The 24,278-nt window shown below is 37.2% G+C and overlaps 1 protein-coding gene across 1 annotated transcript; it reads left to right on the forward strand.

The window, feature by feature from the left end:
• The first annotated feature begins 934 nt into the window (after window positions 1-934).
• MAP9 (microtubule associated protein 9) lies at window positions 935-24,007 on the forward strand. The gene is made up of 13 exons (XM_023755542.1): window positions 935-1,050; window positions 1,990-2,074; window positions 2,988-3,308; window positions 5,603-5,835; window positions 9,412-9,505; window positions 10,709-10,950; window positions 14,021-14,091; window positions 15,095-15,263; window positions 16,294-16,383; window positions 17,837-17,998; window positions 18,125-18,270; window positions 18,450-18,582; window positions 23,067-24,007. Exons 1-13 carry the CDS (start codon window positions 976-978, stop codon window positions 23,187-23,189), a joined length of 1,944 nt encoding a protein of 647 aa, XP_023611310.1. The 5' UTR covers window positions 935-975; the 3' UTR covers window positions 23,190-24,007.
• Window positions 24,008-24,278: the final 271 nt, after the last annotated feature.

A 24,278-nucleotide genomic window follows, 5' to 3' on the forward strand; every position in this document is an offset into this window, starting at 1 on the left:
GACCCGGCCTCCGCTGCGAGTGTGAGAAACGTTCACGGGCCCATTTGTACACGCACTTGAATGCAGCCCACCGCGGGGCTCCCTTTTTTCTAACCCTATTAACACTTTGTAAGAGGGAACAGTGGCTGGAGGAAAATGTCGCTATTTGCAGGCTGGCATTATGACCTTTCTCTTCCCCTAGCACTGTGCAAGCTTTTTTTTTTTTTTTCTCTCTCTTTTCGGTGGTGTTACTCAGTTATCTTTTTTAATGCAGGTAATCCTCTCGGTAGCCTTTTAAGTAAGTATGACTGTTTTGTTGGCAATGTAATAATTTTTGAATGCAAGAGAGGTGAGAAATAAAATTTGTAGTTTAGTTGGCAACATTTTATCCTATTAATCTACCAGAGGCCCAATTCCTGTGCTGGGGGGCGGAGGGGGGGCGGTTAGGGGGTTGCCCCTCAGCCTGGCCTGTGCCCTCTCACAGTCCGGGAGCCCTCGGGGGATGTCCGACTGACGGCTTAGGCTTGGGGAGCGCACTGACCTCCAGGGGGCAGCTCCTGCGTTGAGCGTCTGCCCCCTGGTGGTCAGTGTGCGCTGTAGACCCGTTGTTCCATTGATTGGTCAATTTGCATATTAGCCTTTTATTATATAGGATTGCATTCATTTATTGGTTTGTCTTTAAAAATATCGAAATTATTTTAAGATAACTTCAATTTGAATATTTTATACAAACTTGTTATGAAAATTTGATTCATCTTTACAAGAACTCTACGTTAAGTGTAGCTGTACCTCAATGTTTACATGGTGCTTTTCTTGTTTTTGTTTGGCTTTGGGGGGCACTAAGTATAATATTAGAAACTCTCAAACATGCCAAAATGTCTAATTTGGTTGTTTATTTGTTTTTGATATTTCAGCCACCATTAGAGGTTGAATTATTACTGTTATTTATTAAACATTTTATAAAGGTAATGAGTAAAAAAAGAGATTCCATACACTATGTCTGGTGAAGTTTTTAGCACAACTTTGGCATATACAAAGAGTCCAAAAGTCACCAAAAGAACTACTTTCCAGGTAAACTATTTGAAATGCTTTTATAAGTAAACACTGTGTTAGGAACATTTGATTTGCACTAATTTTTGGAAGAATCCTATATAAAGCTGGAGTAAGACTTACATTCCTTTTAAAATGTTGCAGATGGTTGTGTTTGGGCTGTGGTATTCCAAACCATTCTGTGTGTTTAAGATTACCAAACTAGCCTGAATGATAGGTTCTTACTAACTTAAAAGTTAAGTTAGCTTTTCAAAGTTGAATAGCAACTTTAAATTAGTATTTTCATATAAATGTTTTATGGTTTTTCTCTATTGTAACATAACAACATTGAAGTTTTCTCTGTCCAGTCACCACAGTTTTGAACTCAGCCTCTAAATTTGCAGTGTTGATTACATCCATTACTGCAATCTCCAGAAACAAACGATCTTTAAAAGTACCAGTTTCTTCCAAGATGCCAATTTAAAATAAATCCTGCCTGAGTCTCAATTACCTTATTTGATAGTCTATCTCAGTGGTCGGCAAACTCATTAGTCAGCAGAGCCAAATATCAACAGTACAACGATTGAAATTTCTTTTGAGAGCCAAATTTTTTAAACTTAAACTATATAGATAGGTACATTGTTATTAACTTAATGAGGGTACTCCTAAGGCTTAGGAAGAGCCACACTCAAGGGGCCAAAGAGCCGCATGTGGCTCACGAGCTGCAGTTTGCCGACCATGGGTCTATCTCCTTCAATTTGACTGTAAACTCCATGAGGAGAGGAACCTTATCTGTAATGTTCTGCATTGAGTCTGGGGACTTGGGTTCCTGGCATAGGTTGGCTTTCAGTGAATATTATTAAATGAATAAAACCTGAGTTTGAAAGCAATCATTAAGCAAGCACTATTTGTTTAAATAATTAATTCTAAATATGATACCTCATATTTGGGTGGAAATTGATTTTAATTCTTTTATTTCAGGATGAGCTAATAAAAGCAATTACAGCTCGCTCAGCCAGACAAAGGAGCTCTGAATACTCAGATGACTTTGACAGTGATGAGATTGGTATGTGAGAATATGGAACAGTAAACCACTTTTCTTCTTTTTGTTTTCTTAGTTATAGTTAGCTCATTCAGCAAAAAAAAAATTACTATGCTAAAATTATATTTATGAATTCACTAGGTTTAGATTTGCAACTTTATATCGAGTAAAAAGTCACTTTTAATTTTCAAGAAGTTGTATGATTATCCTTGGTTGTTTCTGAATGTGAACATGAAAATATAAATTAACTGGCAGTAGGTTTGCAGTAAAAGGATGCTTGTCAGTGGTAAACTAAGTTTATCTTTAAGATCAACTCTATTAGACTCTACAGTGAATTAATAACTAGGGGCTATAGAACTAAACTTCATGCACATCCAAATCACTTTTATAATGCTTTTTATAAATCAGATTTTTTTTTGGCTGTAATACGGGGGTCAGTTTTCAGTACTGGTATGATTTAATTTGCTTTTGATTATATTAAAATATTAACATTTAGATGTAAATATACAGAATTTTAAACTTGAAATTCAGTGTTTTATGCTTTAAGGTTCAGTGAAAAATGCTTATGATTAAATGAATCATTACTTTCATCATTGCCATATAGTGAACATTTTGTATTATTATTCTCATAGTAAAATCTAATGAAGTTGTTTACATATAAACGTTTTACAGTTCAAAATCTAAATATCTCATGGCCAACTGTTACTTTGAGGAAACTTTGGATGATTTTTCTCAGGGCAAGGACAATGCTTGGCACCACTATTCACACTTGATAAGTATGTTTTGAATAAATTAATGAAATTAAAATTTGTATTTTATAAATGCCAATAAAAACTGCCTAAGTTTATTTATAATCTTTAAGGCAATCTTTTGACTAATGTAACCTTCCAAACTTTAAGATATACGACTGAAGACATTTTTTTCTTTTGTTTTTCAGTTTCCTTAGGTGATTTTTCTGACACCTCTATAGATGAAAATTCACTTAAGAAAACAATAAATGATTTCCAGATATCAGATGATGAAGAAAATAATTCTCCTAAACTATCTTTTTTGAAAACCAAGAAATCAAATAGTGACTCAATGGAAGAGGAGCCAGGCTTCTCTAATAAAAAGGACGAGGAAATGGCGCCTGGGAATTGTGAAGACAGGGTTGTAAATCCCTTATCTGAGTCTCAAAATGAAGACCAGGAAACTGAAAAAGAGAAACTCCAAATGAAACCTAAACCCAGAATTCTTCCAATCAAAAACACAGCTTCAGGTAATTTGTTAGCTCACTATAACTGCATTTCTTGAAAAGTTATTTTAAGATAACCAGGCACAAAATGCCTTCATATTTAAGAGGGGGAAAATAATCAGACTTAACTTTTCAATTTTACAGACAGAAATCAAAATAATAGAACCATGGAGGAAACCCATAATTTGGATAGTGGTATATTTAGTGTAGCATCTTTGCTGGTGCCTGATAGAAGGCTGAAGTACCTTCGGCATCCACCGCTGTGCCTCCGGACGCTCCTGGGTCCAGCCTTGCCTCAGTCTATGAGCTTTAATTTTGTTTTTAGGGATGAAACTGCAATGGAATCCTTTCTAATCCATCTCATACTCCAGAGATTAAAGTTATAGCAGCACTGGAACTAGTCCTTAAAAATCATTTCTATGCCACCATTTGCCAGAATATTGTTTGGCATTTATATAGTTGAAGAAAGAGAGTTTTGTTGTTTTTGCTGTTAAGCCTCCAGACTTGCTGTTAGAAAGAGGATTCTCCATTTAGTTTCTCTATTCCCTAGGAAAAATCCCCTGAAACTCAGTGTTCCGAGAGTAAATTCCTGGTGTGATCTGGAATTACAGTAGTTTCTCCATAATTCCACTGAGCTCCAGGCACAGTGGACCAAAGATGGAGTAAGCAGGAACCAACCCCTCCGAGGTCCCCTGGGCCACCACACGGAAACATGGGCATGGAAGGTTAAGGGTTTTATGTCCTACGGTCTTCTTTCTTTTCTGTTTTACAGGAAAAATAGTACTTGATGTTAACTGCCATATAATTCTTTCCTTCCTATCAACCTTAAATATTGTACTGGTAGATTACATTTTTTACAGAGTAGATATCACTGATAACATTAGTTTGACATGCTTGACATGTATTAGGGAGCCACTTTTTATTTCCCCCCCACAATTCTATTAAGTGATGCTTGGATATGGGGGAACAGAGAGAACAATCTAGGACAGGGGTGGGCAAACTTTTTGACTCGAGGGCCACAATGGGTTCTTATACTGGACCGGAGGGCCGGAACAAAAGCATGGATGGAGTGTTTGTGTGAACTAATATAAATTCAAAGTAAACATCATTACATAAAAGGGTACGGTCTTTTTTTTTTTTTTTTTTTTTAGTTTCACAATTCTATTAAGTGATGCTTGGATATGGGGGAACAGAGAGAACAATCTAGGATGACTCTTGGAATTTGGATTGAACATTTAGGATATAGCTAAAATTGGCAATGAAACATTTACATTGGTATCAACTGGTATGGTTGTAGAATCTTCTAACAGCATTCATAAGTCCATTTATAGGCAGAAAGGAGGAAGGTGTTAATTAGTCTGGTTTTGAAATTTTGTCAGAAGACTGCATTGGTAGAACAATGGAAAAATGAATATATGAACAGGTAAAATTTAGGCAAAAATTAATATAAAATTTTGTTATGTTTTGAGGGCTGGAAGTATACGGGCATTAGATTATTATTTTAAACCTAGAAGTAATTGCTCGAGAAGTTTCATGAACTCAAAGAACAACTCAAATCATCAAGTCCTTTTTTTAAAAAATATATTTTTATTGACTTCAGAGAGGAAGGGAGAGGGGGGGAGAGAGAGAAACATGAATGATGAGAGAGAATCATTGATTGATTGCCTCCTGCACGCCCCCTACTGGGGATCGAGCCCGCAACCCAAGCATATGCCTTTGACTGGAATCCATTCTGGCACCCTTCATTCCGCAGGCTGACGCTCTATCCACTGAGCCAAACCAGCTAGGACTCAAATCATAAAGTTCTTCATTGCTTCCTCCCATGAGAGCAAGCACGCCCAGCCCCTGTACCGACGTTGCCTCCATACCTGTAACAGCTCTCACCTTTGTCTTGTAATTTATTTCCTTAGAATCCACCCCTTTCCCAACCTGGGAAGTCCTTGGACAGGACCGCCACAGTCCTGATTATGAGGTCCAGGATGTGGTAACATGTACAGGGCCCAGAAGCAGAGACTCAGTTAAGGTTTGATAGAGATGAGTCCCATCGTTGTATAGGCCACGGCTTTATTTTATTTGTTTTTAGTATTTTTTTTTAATGCAATGAGAATTCATAACGTTGAGGAGCTAACTTCTCACAAAACTAAAGTTACTTCCAGGGTGGCAGCCATTTTTAAAAAATTGGATTATGAACTGTCGCTTCTCCGTGCTCACTGGAGCTCTGTGTAGTGGGCTCAGGAGGAAGCATGGTGGCACCTTGGGGTGCTGTTGAAGCCATGGTTAGGTTTTGTACACAAACCTTAAAATATTTCATTTTTCAGCAGAAAACAGCAGCAGCCTTGAAGCAGAAAACCACTTCACACCTTCACCTCGGCCAAGGAGCATGTTGAAAAAGCACAGGCTCCAGGAAGAAAAAGATGGGCTGGGAGAAGAGAGAGAAACTGCCCTCCGGGAAGAACTAGAGGCACATCCTGCACCTTCATCCCTCCCAGAGCTGAAGGAAAGACAGCCAGAAGCTGAGGAAAAAACATTCTCTGAAGACCTTGACCCTGAGGTTAGTATTCCTGCTGAACTGCCGAGCTGTGTTCTCCCATTCAGGCCTTGGCATCTAATCATGAGAGAGAGAAAATTTCTATGCATGTATGTGTGTGTGTTCCATGTTTTCTTCAGCAGTTGATATGGACATAATTTTATGTGTTTTTTTTTAATATACTGTATTTCATTGAATCTGAAATGCCATCAATTGTAAGATGTAACAAATATACAGCATTATATCGTGTACTGCCATGAGAGAATAAAATTCTGCCAATTAAGCCATAACACAACAGTAATTATAATATGCATCCAATTTCAAAGAAAGTAGAATGTAAAAAAAAATGTTGCCCTTTTGAATCTATGTAATATTGTATAACTTTAATTGTAAAACTTTATTTTTTTATTTATGTATTTTTGCATTATATAATTTGCAGTGTCGGTGTAGGAAATGGCCAAACCTGTAGAGAATTTTTATGAGTTTGTTTGAGCCAAACTGACAACAGTGGCCACAAAGCAAAATCTCAACAAATGGAGAATATTTTCTGGAAAATGACAGTTTTGCAGCTTATTTTATACATTAGAATCAAAGGAGGAGTCTCAGGAGGGATACATGAAATCATTGGTGGTATAATGATTAGGGAGTAGGGGAAAGCAAAGCAGGGAAATCTCTGGGACTGGATGAAAAGTAAAATGGAGAGACACATACTTTTTTACATTGCTGGGTACGGGGTAGCTAACAATGAACATTTACAGCACATAGAGATGGTATTCAGGAAACAAGTAACAATGAGGGGTTCTGTGGCCTCTTGCTTTGGTGAGGTGGGTGTGCCCTGAGGATTGACATTTCCAAGGTATGTATCTTAGATGCAAAAAGATAATAGGCTCACCTACGGTAAAGATTGACCTTTGTCAAGGAAGCCGTAGGCTTAGGATGTGACTACCTGCCATGACCTGCTTTTAGTGAGGAATTTTGATGTTCAGACCATCCTATGCGGTTACTTTTGGTCTCTGTGTTTATAGGGCCCACCTCCCCTGAGTTTGTAAGCTTTGCTATGTGACCCTTTATTATCCATGCCAACTAAGGACAGTATAGCCAGGGTCAGTGTTCTCATTTGGTTTTATTTATTGAATGTTGATGGCACTGTCCTGTACTTTCAGAGACATTAAAAAATGGAAGTAAATGTGATCTTTCAGGATTTCATCAGAAAGTTTATTATGTATCATCATTAGGGGAGAACATGTGGCCACCTGTCTTTACATTTCACTATCATTAGCAAACTTCCACCTCACATTTCAGAGGGGATGAGTATGGGAAGGTTTCCTGCTCCATAATGTGCTTTAGCAGATCAGGGAAATGGAACTATATGGTGCCTGGCTAACTTCCATTAAGAAATTTGTGTTATCATGGCATTCTATCTTTTATTTCTAATATAGAATTTATAATTTCTATTATTCTTGTTAAATCTTAATAAGCATTGCTCAGTTTTATTAAACTTTTCAAAGAACCAACTTTGGCTTTGTTAATTTTCTCTATAGTTTATTTACAGTTTCACTGATTTTCACTCTTTATTATTTCTTTCCTTGGGTTTAATTTCCTTACCTTTAAAATGTGTCCACTGATTTTAAAAGCCTTTTTCATTCTTTCTAATAAAACCATCGAAAGCTATAAATTTCCCTCTGTGCACTGCTTTAGCAGCACCCAATTTTTTTTGATGCCATTTATTTTCATTTTCATTTCTTTAAATCTATTTTCTAATTTCCCTTATGATCTCTTTTTCTGACCAATTGGTTATTTTGTGCCTAATGATTTTATTTCCAAATATTTGGACCTTCTCTAGATAAATTATAATTCAATACAAAAGATTTTATTGTAATTTTATTGTGATAAAAGAATATATCTTATATGATTTCACATTTTAAAAAATTAAGATATTTTTATGGCCCAACCTAAGTGTATCTTGTGAAAGTTCCATTTGCTTTTTCAAAAAAATATGTGTTCTGCAGTTGTTAGATATAATGGTCTATAATTTTATTTTGCTCAAGGTGCCTGGCAGTATCACTCATGTCTTCCCCATTCTCACTGACTTTTATCTAGTTGATTCTCCTAGTACCATGTAACAGTGTTAAAATCTCCAGTTATGCTTGCAAATTTGTTTATACTTCCTTTCAGTTTGCCAGTATTTTATGACTCTGTTATTAGACACATCATACACTTATGTCTTGACCCTATTTCGCATTATGAAATATTTCTATCTGGTGATACTCCTTATTTTGCAGTTTGTTTTGTGTGATGTGTCAACTTTTTTATGATGACTGTTTGCTTGGTAAATATTTTTTTTTATCATTTTTCTTTCAAACTATTTGTTTCTCTTTAAGTGACTCTTTTGTAATAACAGTTTGATGTCATGTTTCTATCAAGTCTGACAATCTCCTTTTAGTGGTAGCCCATTTATTTATGAGCCCATTATAGCATTCATAAGTATTTAGTCTGTTTATTTTTAAATATTTTATTTTATTTTAGTCTATTTACTTTTAATATAAGTACATATAGGGCCAGTTTGTTACTGTTTGCTTTGTATTTATTTTACCCATTTTTTTAATTGATATTGTTCTTACTGTTCCTCTATAAATCCTTTACTGCCTTTTTATGAGTCAGTCACATATTTTTTGTTTTCCATTGTAATTCCTCTATTGCCTTTTTTTTTTAAATATATTTTATTGATTTTTTACAGAGCTCCATGGATTGGATTGCTGTTCTATAAAGAGATGTTTACTTTAGAAACACAAATATAATGATTTCATTTAGTGTAATTTTTAGAATTTTGAAGAAAACTGAGGTGCATAAAATCTTAGATATTTGTAAGTAGCTATGTACTTGGTTTTATAATTACTTTCATTTGGATGCCTAGTAATATTTGTTTCAAAGTAAGGATTTTTACCTACTGGCATCTTTATGCTTAGAATGGAGAATTAGAGAAATAGATATCAAATCTTTACCTTAAATATTTATGAGATTTGATTTTAGAGTAGCAGAAATTCTAAAAATTGCTAAAAATAAATGTAAAGATATTTATTAAAGAACTAGAATAGCTCTGTAGTTACCCCTTTTTTTGTGTGTATGTGTTTTTGGTTTTTTGTTAATCCTCACCCGAGGATATTTTTTCATTGACTTTTAGGGAGAGAGAAGAGAGAGGGAAAGACAGAGAGAGAAACATCAATGTGAGAGAAACACATTGGTTGCCTCCTGCACAATCCCTGACCAGGGCCCGGGCTGGGGAGGAGCTCGCAATCAAGGTATGTGCCCTTGACCGGAATCGAACCTGAGACCTTTTGGTCCGCAGGCCAATGCTCCACCCGCTGAGCCAAACCGGCTAAGGCTGTAGTGACCCCTTTTAATGATCAAGACATGGAGGCTTGAAAATAAAGCATCTTAGCCTCCACTAGCTTAACAAGCTTTTGGTGTTGCATCAGCAAACTCCTAAAAATGCAGATGTCAGACTTATGAAATAGTCTTAATAATGCTATTGTCCTCCATAAATCTTGAGAACTGACCTAACTTAATAAATACTTTTTTATTATCTTTTATTTTAAGCAGGATCCATGGTTAACAAGTTTGTCATCATCATCCCTTAAAGAAAGTTTTGGAGATTCCCTTTCACCAGGATCTGGGGAAAAAACATCTATAAAAGGTGATTATATCAAATTATTGTATCTTATTTTATCTGTGAACTCAATTGCTTATATTTGTAAAAGAAATAATGCACAGGTGGGCAAAAGTACATTTACAGTTTTAATATCTACACAATAAAAGAGAAACATGCAAATTGGTCTCACTCTGCTACGCCCACCAGCCAATCGAATGAGTATGCAAATTAACCCAACAAAGATGGTGGTTAATTTGCGTACACAGGTGTGGAGTGAAGATAGAAGGCTGAAAAGGCTTGGCTTCTCCACTGAGGCTGGAGCGAGCGGCCGGAGCTAAGGCCTGGGTCCCGGGTGCCAGAGGAAAACCGGTGCCTGCAGCCAGGGGAAGGGAAGGCCTATTGCATGAATCTCTTCGTGCAACGGGCCTCTAGTAAATAAGTAATATAATAATAAATAATAATGCAAAAATAAACTGCCTTTAGTGCCCCCTTGGTATCAGAGGCAATACTGCATCTTAATGGGAATAAAACTCTTTGCAGTGGTTCTCAACCTTCTGGCCCTTTAAATACAGTTCCTCATGTTATGACCCAACCATAAAATTATTTTCGTTGCTACTTCATAACTTTAATGTTGCTACTGTTATGAATCGTAATGTAAGTATCTGATATGCAGGATGGTCTTAGGCGACCCCTGTGAAAGGGTCGTTCGACTGCCAAAGGGGTCGCAACCCAAAGGTTGAGAACCACTGCTTTAGAGGGTGGCTTTACTCTCTCTGTGGTGGACTATACTAGAGTGACATGCATTCTTGGTTCTCCCTGCACCTATACAATTTTACATCTGCACTACTGAGAACTGTAATAGCATAGATATGTGTGTCTCCTACTTACAAAGCCTCTTGTTACAGCTAAGAAACAGGCTTTTGAAGACAATTGATATTGCCATCTGACTTACTTGGTTTATAGATCAACAAGCGCTTTTGGTGTGTCTTCGGTGTAGGGTAGTTATTCCATTCTGTTTACTAATTTTCTAAGCATTTGGTACATCGATGTTTTAGTAGGTTGAGTAACAATTTTCTCTTTTGTAGATCACTGGAATAAAAGTTTATTCAAGTTGAATATGATAGTTTCTGCATATTTTATTTTGTAAGAAAAAGGGATTAATGACATCTAGTGGAAAGCAAATGAATCTCTTATACACCTTGTTAATTTACAGTGGAGTTTTAGTGCTATTACTCTGTCTCAAAATAGATCGAAATGAAGAATTCACTGAAAACCATCATTCCTTGAAATCAGACGAAAATGAAGATAATTCATTTTTGATAGACTTTGTTACTTCTGCACTTGAGAAATCCAAGGAAGGGCAAGTGACTTCTGATGACCTTGAAGAAAACAAGGAGAAAGTTAAATTGGAAATGAATGATGACTTAACTGTTGATCCACCACTATCTCAGCAGAATTTAAGATCTACAAGTGCAACTGAATCTGCAAAGGTATTAGTATAAAATTATACCTTTTTATATTTTAAAGCTCAAAATACAACTTTATTTTGTTTTCCATATTTGATACTTCTGAATTATCTGTGGAAAACTCATCTTTGATTGTGGTATTATCAAGTGGTTCTTAATTAATTCAATAGAATTTTAACTTCAGGGAAGGTTTCAGTGAATATAATAAAACTTATTTTTTTCATTAAAATTATCAGAAGTATATGGTAATATACTTTTAAATATATCAGAAATACGTACACATAAGTGGATAGGTTTCTATAGGTCTTCATTTAAAAATGCAGCCATCTGGAACAATTGCCAAGGTTTTAATTAGTGAAGGTTATTTCTTTGGATATCATCTTTAAACATTTTACAAATTTTAATGAAAATCTTTAAGAAGAAATGTTTATCAACATCCATCCATGTTAAAATGGATGGACAGGGTCATTATCAGAAACTTTTTATTATAACCTTGAGAACCAAATCTGTGGTGTGTAGGATTATTTGTCCCTGTGCTGCATTGCACCAGAGTGCTGTACTTTTAAAATTTATGGCATAGCAGTCTGTATCACTTATAGCTGCAGTTGACTGGTGGCTATGTATATTTGTTATTGGGAAAGATTACAGTGCTAGCTGAAAACTTGTGCTTGAATAGGACTTTATTATAATACAGACTATTAGCTTTTTATTAAAATGTATAGAGAAGGTTCATTAAGCCTTGTTTCAGATATATTGTCCTTAACCACGTACCTTAGGAAAAAAGACGAATGCCAAATTAGGGATATGTTTACATCTGTAATGCTAGCAACTCATCTGTCTGTGTAGAGTAAAAAAGTTATTCCTAAAAAATAAAGAAGAGTATTCTGGAATTTATAGACAGAATCTTAGAAATGTCTAACAGAGGTTATTCTAAATGAAAACAGGTAATTTACATATGACAAGATCATAACATATTTCTTTCAATTGAATCTATCCTTGGCTTTATTCTTGTTACTGAGTGATCTTTCTTATGTGGAAATTAAATTGCTCTCCTGCTAAGGTCTCTTTGTTGGATTCTCATCATGAGAATAAATGTGAACTTCTCACTATTCCCTAAAGATTTCCAGGGATTCTTCTTGGACCACATATTCCTCCTCTCTCTGCATTGTCCACTGGGCTTCAGCAGCATTCATCTCTCTCTGTTTCTCAAAATTACCAAGCTCTTTCCCTTCTCAGGCTTTTACTGGTCCTTCTTTTCACCTTCTTTCAGGTGGCTCCTTTCTACTGTTCATTTTTCTTAGCTCTGATGCCAAGTCCTCATGGAGGCCCTCCCTCTTCTCCGCTCCAGTCACTCTGTCACCGGACTCTTTCATGAATCACCTTTGTTTATCTTTTTACTAGTGGCCCAGTGCACATTGAAAGGAAATTAATTAGAAGAAAGATTTGTGTGGTAATTACATTACTGCAAAAAATTACATGCCAAAATAGTATATGTAATATAGTATTATAAAATTAAAATACAAAATATTTTAATATCACTATTCACTCTTTATAATAGAAGTCTCAGAGATGAAAGAAAATTAGTAAAATGTTTATGAAAATAATATATAAATTGATAAATAAGTAAACAATAACATGATGTGATATAAAAATAACAAATCATATAAAAACAACAAAAACATGATATAAAAACAACATTGATAAAAACAATGACTGATAAATTGATTACACATATTCTAATATCTCCTTGTACACCACATTAAAAGTAAAAACACATTCAGAGTGCTTGACTAATTTCCCTTGTGATGAAGTATTTACAACTTTGACTTTAACATCAACACTCTTCGAACTCGAGAGAAAGCAACATATAACTGACCATGTCTGAAAACGGGTTCAGGTAGGAATATTCCTACTCTGTTTAGAGTTTGTCCTTGTGATTTATTAATAGTCATTGCAAATGCTGGCATCATAGGAACTCTTTGAATTAATTTAAATGGGAGGCCAGTGTCAGATGGGAACAAATCAATTATTGAAATCAGAACAACCTCTCCTGCAGATCCTATTAATACTTTAGCCTCGATTATGTTAGGTCATAATCTTGTGATAATAAATCTAGTACCATTACAAAGATCCCATTTACTATTAAGATTTCTCAATAGCATGATGATTGCACCTACTTTCAATTTTAATTTATGACATGGCATTCCCGAAGGAGTAATACTATTAAGAAATTCTATGGGAAAATTTTCCTTTTTGGCATCATCCATTGAATCAATGGAATCATCACTCAAATAGGTGTGAAAATCTCCATCAAGTATTTCCAAAATTTCTTCATTTAATTTATGAACGTGCTCATTTTTAGGACAAAGAATCTCACAATTAGGTATATTTTTAATATTATTTATAGATACACTATTTCCAAAGGTAGCTTCAATAATAGATCCATTACAAATCATTTCATGGGGATTTCAATAACATCCATTCCTAAATGAAAACTGCTATCAAGTTTGCCATCTCCAAGTTTTACTAACCATTTTCTATAAGCGGAATACTCAGATATCATATTTGTTTTCAGAGACAACTGTCTGAAACATCCCCAAACACCACAGTACTTTAAACTCTTCGTACTATGGCCAATCGCATAGCATGCGGCGCAACACTGAGACATTGTCGAAAATCTCCTCCGAGGAAGAGAACTTTCCCACCAAATGTCACATTCAAATTCATAATTTCTCTTAATAATCTATCTATGGCGTTTATAGCATGACTGGATACCATGGTGCATTAATCAATAATGAGAAGTTGGGAATATGTATCATGCATGCATGAGTCAACGTTTATTTTTAAATTGCCAGTGTGCGTCATATGTACTGGACAGTAGGATGGTTGGACAGACATATGGTCAGTCACTTAGCCTTTTATATAGTCTGTCAACTCTCTCTAAAATGTAAAATCCTTTGTTACCAGTGAGTACTGTACTTGAACACTCTGTAGAAATTTAAGAAACATTTGTTTACTACTGACAGTTTGACTTCCAAGCCTCACTGTGATAGTTATGGGAAGTAATCCATCTATGGCCTTTTCTGTTTATTAGAAAACAACTGAAGATAGAAATAAGAAGAATAAACAGTCAGCAAATAATAGAGCATCCAGTGCCTCCGGCAGGTAATCAAGTTCTCATCATCTCTTATTTATGGGTTTACATTACACAAAGCTAGTTGAACTTCTATAAATTGCATTTGTTGTTACTTGATTTTCTCTTAATTCCCATCTCATGAGATAAATGGAGTAGTTACTTCATGATATAAACCCTAAGTTGGTTAGGATTCTCCATACTCCACATTCCTTCTGGGATAGAGTTTCTCCTGATTGTCCTGAGACAGTAGATATAAAGTGGTAATAAAGCTGAGGTCCAGCATTATATTTCTCTATTAAGTGTTTTTTACTAACACATAAAAAATTATACTCAAAGCCTTGAGGTTCTATAGACTAAGTTGTTAAACGCTGATGATGGTGATAATGAACATTAACTCATAACTGCTAATCAAACCTTCGGAATCTTTTAAATTATCATTGATCAACTAGAACAGGGTCAGCACGCTGTCTCTGTAAGTTGCCACTTGGTACATTTGTTGTGCTTTGTGGACTGTCCAGCTTGGGTTGTAACTCCTCAGTTCTGCTGCGGAGGCCAGGAAGCAGCCACAGACAATATGTAGCTGTTACTTGGTCACCTTCTTTACCAAAACAGAGGATGAGCCAGATTTTCCCACCAACCCCTGAAATAGAGGATACCATTCTAACTTTATATTTAGAATAGTTTATGTAACAAAGTAACACAAGAAACTGTTAAAACTTACTTTATTAATATTGGGTGTTTTTTTTCAGGTAACTTATGATACAGTCCATGTTTGTTAAAAATGTTCTCATTGCAAATACCTAAAAAGAGCAGTCACTTTGAAGTTATATAACTGGAAGTTACAAAATTTAAAATATCTCGAATGGGTCTCTGTATAATAAGAAAAGACTATACATGATATTCAAAGCAATTATAATTTATTAAGTTAGAATGTAGTTTTCAAATGTAGTAGTTGCAAATTCTTACAGATGTTTTTCAATGAAGTCCAATTTTAATACTTTATCTTGATTTATTTGTTGCGGTTTTTTTCAGATTAATGACCTCTGAGTTTTTAAAGAATTCTAGTTCTATAAGGAGAACTCCATCGAAAACTACCTCTTCTCACTATTTAGGGACTTTGAAAGTCTTGGATCAAAAGTCCTCACACAAACAGAACAAAGAACCTGACAAAGCAGATAACATAAGGGCAGCTGTTTATCAGGTAAAAAGTAATAACAATAATAATAATAATTGTAAGAACTAATCACATAAGGTTACCTGTTTATCAAGGAATAAAATTACCCCATCAGAAATGATAATTTAATACTTAATTTATTGGGAAATATTTTTTTTATAATACCCCAGCAATCTTTCTATGTTAGAACTAGGGGCCCAGTGCATGCATTCGTGCACCTCAAAAGGAATTGTGGGCCACCAGGCTGAAGTAGGCACAGAGGTGGGTCTCAGCCCATCCTCTACACCCCTGTCTCTCCCCTGGTCCTCTGTCTGCCAGCACCCTGCTCCCACCACCGCCGCTCCCACGCGCTGACGGCGCTGGCCCTGCGCATACTTGCTGACAGTGTGGATTGACTGGGGCCGGCGCCAGCAGTGGGTGCAAGCAGGACTGGCACTATCAGCTGGTGTGAGTGGTGGCTGCTGCCCTGATCCGCCTTCAGGAGCAGGGGGATGTGGAGAAACCCTCAGAGGCAATCAGGGCCGGCAGCCTCCACTCACACCCTCTGATGGTGCCAAGCAATTGGGATTGGCGCCGGGCACCAGCAGCGGGTGTGAGGGGCAGCTCCGGTGCTGGCTGTGGGTGCGAGCAGCAGCTCTGATGCTGGCAGTGGGTGCAAGCGCCAGGCGGGACCGCGGCGTGCGGGAACAAAAAAATTTTAGTAACCACCAGAGGCTTGCCCTGATGACAGCAACTGGCGCCTTCCTTGGTCTGGTGCCCCCGCTCACCTGCTCCACCATCCCACCGCAGCCGATGCCCACCGTGTTCTGCACACACCCCCTGGTGGTCAGCGCACGTCATAGTGACCAATTATTCAGTTGTTCCGGTGGTTCTGTTCAGTCTATTTGCATATTAGCCTTTTATTATATAGGATATTATCAGAAAAAGAAAAATAATATAGAATTTATAAAATCTATTTTGATTTCCATAGTTTTTAATATAATATTTCTGAAATATATAAGAACTCAAATTTATTTTGGAAACTTTGAATATCAAAGCTTTATTCTTGTTCTCACAGGAGTGGTTAGAGAAGAAAAATGTAAAAATACATGAAAAGCACAGAATTAAAAGGATTGAAAGTGAAAATTCAAGGATCGAAAATGAACAGGTATTCTGAAACATAAAAGTAAACAATATTCTAGATTTTTAAGTCAGTAAAACATCTCAGTATTAAATATTTCTAAATCAACTGTTTTTTAAATGGCAGAATAACTTGTATATAAAGGAATTGATTTCTGATTTTCTCTGGAGCTTTATACATTTTTAGCTTGATTATAAATATGTTATAACTATTTTATATGAAAAACAGATACACAGATTTTTATTTTTTATATGTATGGAATAGCTTTAGCACTACTGATTATGAACTTAATTATTGCTTGTGACTACTTACCTACTTCACTCTTAAAAATTGATTTATATTCTTACAACTTAGCCAAGAATATAAAGGGCCATTAACATTAATCTTCAGTTTTCCTTTTTCTAACTTGGATTTCATATGTATCTTAAAGACCAGCCCCTACCTGAGCCCTTGACCCACATCCTTCCCATTGACTGGAGCTGAACTCTTGTTTACTTCTCTCCTGTGCTTCAACCTCTGCCTCTAACTCCTACTTGATAGCCTAGCATGCTGAGTTCTTTCCCATCTTCTAAAATAAAAGCCCTGAGGAAAAAAAAACCCAGCAACAACAAAAAATTTTCATTATGCTATATAGTACTTAAGTAGGTTTAGAAAGAAATTTCCCAAACACAGTACTATGTGGAGCAGCCCTGAAGGGGCGTGTCTGTACACCTGTCACCATGTTTGCAGCATCTTACTGCTGTGGTCAGTGCCAGACACTTCTCAGTTGATCTTCACAACTCAGTGAGTTAGGTAGTCCTTCTACTTCTAAATTATGTTATCTCCATAATAAGGCTTTATATCACTTAATGTTAACCAGTATTGAGGCAAGCATGGGATATTATGGGATTAGATGGAAGCAAATAAAGTAATAAAATACTTGCTAATAACACTCACCTACATATTTTCCAGTCTGCCACATGTTCACCATTTGGACTATGTTTACGGAGTAAGAATTTTATGCTTTGATGTTAATCAAAACTCTGTTCAAAGCAAAGATCTGTAGCTTACTGTGTGATGTGGCCAAATTCCCTTACTCAGAATTTCTTTATAAGCCTAGTACTTTGCTGTTTTTCTTTTACTTAAATATTTTATTATGAACATTTTACAGTACCAGTGAGCCTATTACAGATTATATTGCTGATGTTTGTATACACTTTGAAAAAAAAAGTTGATTTCCTTCCCATGAATAGTAATAGATCAATAGTTGATAAAATGTATTTTTGTAAAGGACATTTTAAAATGCAGTGAATAATTCAGAATATATTTTTCATAAATTAATTTGTATAAACCATTCTAAATAAATTATCTGCTTTGAAACATAATTTCTGTATATGATGCATATCAAGGAAATTAAAGCTAAATATATTTGGGGGTATATTTATATTTGTCTAGCTATTTGTACATACATATATAACTATCTACTTTTTCTCCAAAATAGAAAAGAGCTGCTAAGAGAGAAGAAGCCTTAGCATCATTTGAGGCCTGGAAGGCTTTGAAGGAAAAGGAAGCTAAGAAAATAGCTGCAAAAAAAAGGCTTGAGGCCAAAAACAAGAAGAAAACTGAAGAAGAAAATGCTGCGAGAAAAGAAGAAGCACAACATGTATTTGACAGCTTTGAATATTTTAATTCATTTTAAATATTTGAAATCTGAATTAGTGATTGACTGTATTTTTACTGACTTTACAATATCCATAATAAATCAGAAAATCATTCTGAACTTTTTCAGGCTTTTGAAAGATGGAAAGAAAAAAAGATAGAATATCTTAAAGAGAAAAATAAAAAGGAAAAAGAATATGAAAGAGCAAAGAAACAGAAGGAGGAGGAAACTATTGCTGAGAAAAAGAAAGACAACCAAACTGCTGTGGAAAAATGGTAATCCAAAATAATCAGTATTTTTGATAGATTTTAAATGGTGGTACTCTAGGATTTCTAAAAATTATTTACTTGAAATTTACTAATGCATCTCGATTTCCTTATTTCAAAGATATATTAGGAAATGTTTATTATATGTTCTCCTTTAACTTTCCAGTGTTTTATACTATCCTACATAGGAATGAAAAAAAAGAAGCTTTTTTGAAAGAAAAGGGGAAAGAGAAAATCAATGAAAAAAGGAAAGAAGAACTGAAAAGAGCTGAGAAAAAAGATAAAGATAAACAGGCTATTGATGAATATGAAAAATGGCTGGTAGGTTTTGTTTGCTAATGCACTTATATATTTTCAATGTATTTTTTATGTGATGTTTTTGTCCCTAATTTAAGTTCTATTTGTCCCTGCCTACTGACCATTTCTATCTGGAAGCTACCCTATTGAATTCATTCTCTCATTTCTCACTTCTCTGCCTTCCTTCTCAATGTCACTTGTTGACTTCTTTTTTCCATCGGTGTTCTGTTTCCATGGCATGCAAGGTCTCATAATCTTATTCATCTATCTTTTATTCTCGTCTGGTACCCCTCTCCTATCTTCCACCAGCTTTTATTCGCACTGGGTCTCTTGTTTCTGCTCACATCCACAGTTTCCCCCCCTTGTCAGAGCTCCCACACCTGTTCTCTCTCCTTAAAATGCTCTCTCTTCTTTGCCTCATGAGTGGCTTCTCTTATCCATCATGTTTCACTTTCAAATGACTGTCCCTGGATCCACTTATCTTTGAAAGTGCTCCCTTTTGTTCTTTAACAAGCTTAGCAGTTTGTTTATATGTTTTATAAAAATTCACATAATTTGGATTGTCTGTTCTTTAATTGTTTATTAACATCCATTTTACAAGTGGCCTGAGGGAGAAGGGTCATATCAGTGTGTTTGGATTTTATAATCACTTTATGCATGGTACCCTGAGTAGGATCTCAGTGCTTAACAGTTGAACAAATAAATACAAATTGAAGCAGAATAGTACCAGTACCAGTAGAATAATAGACCCACAGGACACCGCAGAACCTATTACAAGTAAGGATGTACTATCTGTCTATCTATATATATATATAAAAGCCTAAGCGACCGAATGACCGGTCACTATGACGTGCACTGACCACCAGGGGGCAGACTCTCAATGCAAGAGCTACCCCCTGGTGGTCAGTGCACTCCCACAAGGGGAGCACCGCTCAGCTCAGCTGACTGACAGGTGCCAGAGGCAGGGCTCACAGTTGGCAAGCGCCACTATGGCAGCACAAGCCTCTCCCAATCAGGACTGACTGGGCGCGAGCCCAAAGCAGGCGCAGCAGAGCTTAGATGAGCGGGAGCGGCAGGCAGGAGCCTCAGGTGGTGTTGGACTACTGGTTTCGGCCCAACCCCCACAGGCCACGCCAAGGGACCCCACCAGTGCACGAAGCCATGCACCGGGCCTCTAGTATATATATAAAAAGCCCAGTGACCAAATGGCAGAACAATCACAACGACTGGTCTACCAGTTACTATGACGCACACCACCAGGGGGCAGATGCTAAATGCAGGAGCTGCCCCCTGGTGGTCAGTGTGCTCCCACAGTGGGAGCACTGCTTGGCTGACCAGGATGAGCAGCGCTCCCACAGCGGGCCGATCCCTGCAGCCCACGCCCCCACCAGTGCACGAATCCATGCACTGGGCCTCTAGTATGTATAATAAAGTAACATGAATTAATGAATGCAAGAAAATAACAATTGGGATTATTTGTGTGACAGTTGGACATAAATCACTTCTCAGACTTATCACTTACAGTAATAGAAACTCCAAAAGACAGTATCGTATATAATAAAAGACTAATATGCAAATCGACTGAATGGCCAAATGACTGGTCACTATGACGCGCACTGACCACCAGGCGGCAGATGCTCAACGCAGGAGCTGCCCCCTGGTGGTCAGTGTGCTCCCATAAGGGGAGCGCCACTCAGCCAGCAGCCAGGCTCATGGCTGGTGAGCGCAGCAGCAGTGATGGGAGCCTCTCCCACCTCCGGCAGCACTAAGGAGCAGCGAGCCAAAAGGTAAGGAGCGAGGGGTCCTGGACTGCGAGAGGGTTCAGGCCGGGCTGAGGGACCCCACCCCCCAAGTGCAAGAATTTTGTGCACCGAGCCTCTAGTTAAATATAAAATGCCAGAGAGTAGAACCAAAAAAAATAAAATGTAATATCTATCAAATCGCATGGTAATGAGATCCTTTTAAAAATCTAAAAGTGTTATAAGAAATAACAAAAGAAAACATTCAATTTAAAATTATTAATGTATCAAAATAAAAAGCATAGGTGTTGGTTGGAGGGTTAATTCTTACAGCCTCTTTGGAGATTAAATTTTCCAGCAGAGTTGAACATATTCTTACCCTACAAATGAGCAATTTCACTCCTGCACATGTACACGGAGAGAAAATCTTGGATTATAAACACAAGGAATAAACAGGTTTGTTTATAGTATCATTGTCTGTGTGGAGGGAGAAAAAAGAACATGTCTTCAACAAAAGAATTGATTCGTAAATTGTTATATGTTGATGCACATCAGGGAACTAGAGCTACAGCTCTATGTAGATGAATCTTAGAAATATGATGAATTAAAAAGGAAGTGACAATAGAAAATATAGCACATTACCTTTCAATATAAATTTTAGAAACCTGCAAAACAAAATTATGTGTTATTCTGACATAAATACATCTATACTAATAAAAGAGAAACATGCAAATTGGTGTCACTCCGCTACGCCCACCAGCCAATCAGAGCGAATATGCAAATTAACCCAAAAAAAGATGGTGGTTAATTTGCATACACAGGCATGGAGCAAAGACTAAAGGCTGAAGAGGCTTGCAGCTGCAGCGGAGAAGCCAAGCCTTGCTGCGGCCGCAGCAGAGAAGCCAAGCCTAGCTGCAGCTGGAGGGGAAAAGCCTAGCCTCGAGGTTTGGCTTCTCCGCTGTGGCCATACCAGAGGCCTGGGTCCCGGGTGCCTGAGGAAAACCGGTGCCAGCAGCCAGGGGAAGGAAGGCCTATTGCGCGAATCTTCGTGCAACGGGCTTCTAGTATATAATAAAAGTATTAAGAGATGCAATGATAGGCCTCAAGGTCATAGTAATGGTTACTTCATTGTGGTGGAGAGGAAGGAAGGTGAGATGAGGGAGTGCACGAAAGTATTGATCATGTTTTATTTCATAAGGCTACACAGGTTTTGATTATATCACTCTTTAAACTGTTGTCTATTTCTGAAATATTTATCTTATATTTTTGTAAAAATCAAGGACTAAAAGTAATGGTAGATAAAATGTCTGCTATAATGCTAATATTTATTAAATGATATGTAACTTGCTGAAAATTAAAAACTCTGATATACCCATACAGTTAAGATGAACCAAATAATTGAGCAAAATCTCACAAAAGGGCTAAAGAAATGATGTGCTCAAGCTCAAAAATAAGCAAAGAAACATGAGGCTCACTTTTCTACTATTTGTAAAAGATCTGAAATATTCCTTGCTGCCATGATCTGTTCAACCTTTGTACCTAATAAAATTACTTCTGAGAACCTGTTCTCAGAAAATGATCACTAACTTAGACCAATTATTATCTTTGAGTTATGGAGTTACAGGTCTTTTTTTCTGGTTTACATAATTCTTTTTAAAAATCACTTTTAATATTTAAAAAATTAAGTGCTGCATTAATACCTATTTTTATTATAAAGTAGCAATATTCCCTAGCTGCTATTTGTTTTTAACCAATTAAACTAGGAAATGACATTTAAATATCTTATAATGGACTAGAGGCCTGGTGCACAAAAATTTGTGCACTCAGGGTGGGGGGGTCCCTCAGCCCGGCCTGTGTCCTCTCGCAGTCTGGGACCCCTCAGGGGATGTCCACCTGCTGGCTTAGGCCTGCTCCTGGGGTATCGGGCCTAAGCTGGCAGTCAGACATCCCTCTGGCAGCCTGGGAGCCCTTGGGGGATGTCCACTTGCCAGCGGGGAGCAGGCCTAAGCTGTAGTTGGACATCCTTAGCACTGCTGAGGCGGCGGGAGAGGCTCCCGCCACCACCGCTGTGCTGGCAGCCATCAGCCTGGGGAGCGCACTGACCACCAGGGGCAGCTTCTGCATTTAGCGTCTGCCCCCTGGTGGTCAGTGTGTGTCATAGTGACCAGTCATTCCTAGTCGTTCTGCTGGTAGGGTCAATTTGCATATTACCCTTTTATTATATAGGATAGAGGCCTGGTGCACGGGTGGGGGCTGGCTAGTTTGCCCTGAAGGGTGTCCCGGATCAGGGTGGGGGTCCTGCTGGGGTGCCTGGCCAGCCTGGGTGAGGGGCTGAGGGCTGTTTTCAGGCTGGCCACACCCCCTTCAGAGAGGGGGGTCCTGCTGGGGTGCCTGGTCAGCCTGGTTGAGGGGCTGATGGCTTTTTTCAGGCTGGCCACACCCCCCGGTGACCCAAGCTCCCAGCCTCTCCTTTTTTTCTGGGATTTATTTATCTTCTATAATTGAAACTCTGTAGCCTTGAGTAGAGCCATGGGCCGGCCAGGGCAGGCAGGACCCAAGCCTCTTGCTCGCTCCAGCTCTGTGGCCACCGCCATCTTAGTTGGGTTAATTTGCATACTCGCTCCTGATTGGCTGGTGGGAGTGGCTGGTGGGCATGGCTTGAGCATAGCAGAGGGATGGTTAATTTGCATGTTTCTCTTTTATTATATAGGACTATTTTGTTCTGTTTATGCATGTATATAAATTTATAATTTTTTCTTTTCTTTTTAGGAAAAGAAAGAAAGGCAGGAAAGAATGGAACGAAAAGTAAAAAAACGTCATTCCTTTCTTGAAAATGAGGCACTTCCTCCATGGAGTCCTCCAAGCAGAACTGTGTTCTCAAAAGTGATTTGATAATTCTACTTCTTGCATTATTTAGTTATTAATTCAGTAATGTTAGCCATAGTTTTAAAACTACGTATCCAGTTATTTATAGTTAGAATATTTATTTTAAATTAAATGCCAGCCACTTCTGCTGATCATGAAAAGGATGCTTTGGAGCTTAACCAGTGAAAACATGGAAAGTGGTTGTTGAGCTGTAGATAAACCTCAAATGAAAAGCTCTAATCATCAGAATGCTCTTACCTTTAAAATACCCTTTATCATGTGCTGAGGATTCTTACAATCAGGTGATCAGTGATCACTTTCTCTATGCTGTTCAGGTTATTTAAGTATGTTTATTCCCAATAGTAAAAAGGAAACCATTTAGGTACAATAACTATAGAAATAATCGAATTTATATATGATTATACATCTAGATTCAGGTTTTTAAGTGAATGGTTGCTGGGGAGTATGAATATATTATTCTAAAATTGATCTTTAGCTCAAAGCAGTTGCATTTGCACTTTGCAAGCTAGAATTTTGGTCAACTGAGGGAGTAGTTCAGTAGAATGCTAATCATTGAGGCATTTTATTTAAGAATTCTGTCTTATGTTTTAATATGAATGAGCTTTACCTGTTCTCGGCTTATGTGACAATCACAGGCACTTTGTCATGGGGAGACCTCTGAAATTTGTCTTTTTAAATTCTATCTCGCTTTATTGTTTCAGTGATACCAAAAAGATATCCATTCCATGGTAGTGATATACTTACACATTAGTTATGGAAATTCCACAAGAATTCAAGGTCATTATCACTATTATTATTTTCCAGACTGAAGCCATAAAATTGATAAAAGCAATTTTTGTCCTTTTAACTAATCCAGAGTCTTATAGCTTGTATTTGGAAGACAGCTGTGTGTACGAGACGGTAACTTGTAGAAAATGTCCAATCAGTTTTTATTTATTAGATCTCTGCATATCCTTCTATTTATTGGACTCATACTTGAATTGGTCAGCTAGTTTATCACAGACCAAGTGAACGCTCTCGGAGTTGAAATGCTACTTTAGCCAACGTGCAATGCAATAATGGATAAGAATAAGCAGTTACTATTTATTAAGCACC

Source organism: Myotis lucifugus, unplaced genomic scaffold, assembly GCF_000147115.1.
Source record: "Myotis lucifugus unplaced genomic scaffold, Myoluc2.0 scaffold_1, whole genome shotgun sequence".
Classification (NCBI taxonomy): domain Eukaryota; kingdom Metazoa; phylum Chordata; class Mammalia; order Chiroptera; family Vespertilionidae; genus Myotis; species Myotis lucifugus.

Bases quoted from the DNA above. Each gene is read 5' to 3' on its own strand.
- MAP9 (XM_023755542.1), top strand. From the start codon at position 976: ATGTCTGGTGAAGTTTTTAGCACAACTTTGGCATATACAAAGAGTCCA. The intron at 10,951-14,020 runs GTATTAGTATAA...TCTGTTTATTAG, and splicing joins GTGCAACTGAATCTGCAAAG to AAAACAACTGAAGATAGAAA. The intron at 18,583-23,066 runs GTAGGTTTTGTT...TTTTCTTTTTAG, and splicing joins ATGAATATGAAAAATGGCTG to GAAAAGAAAGAAAGGCAGGA.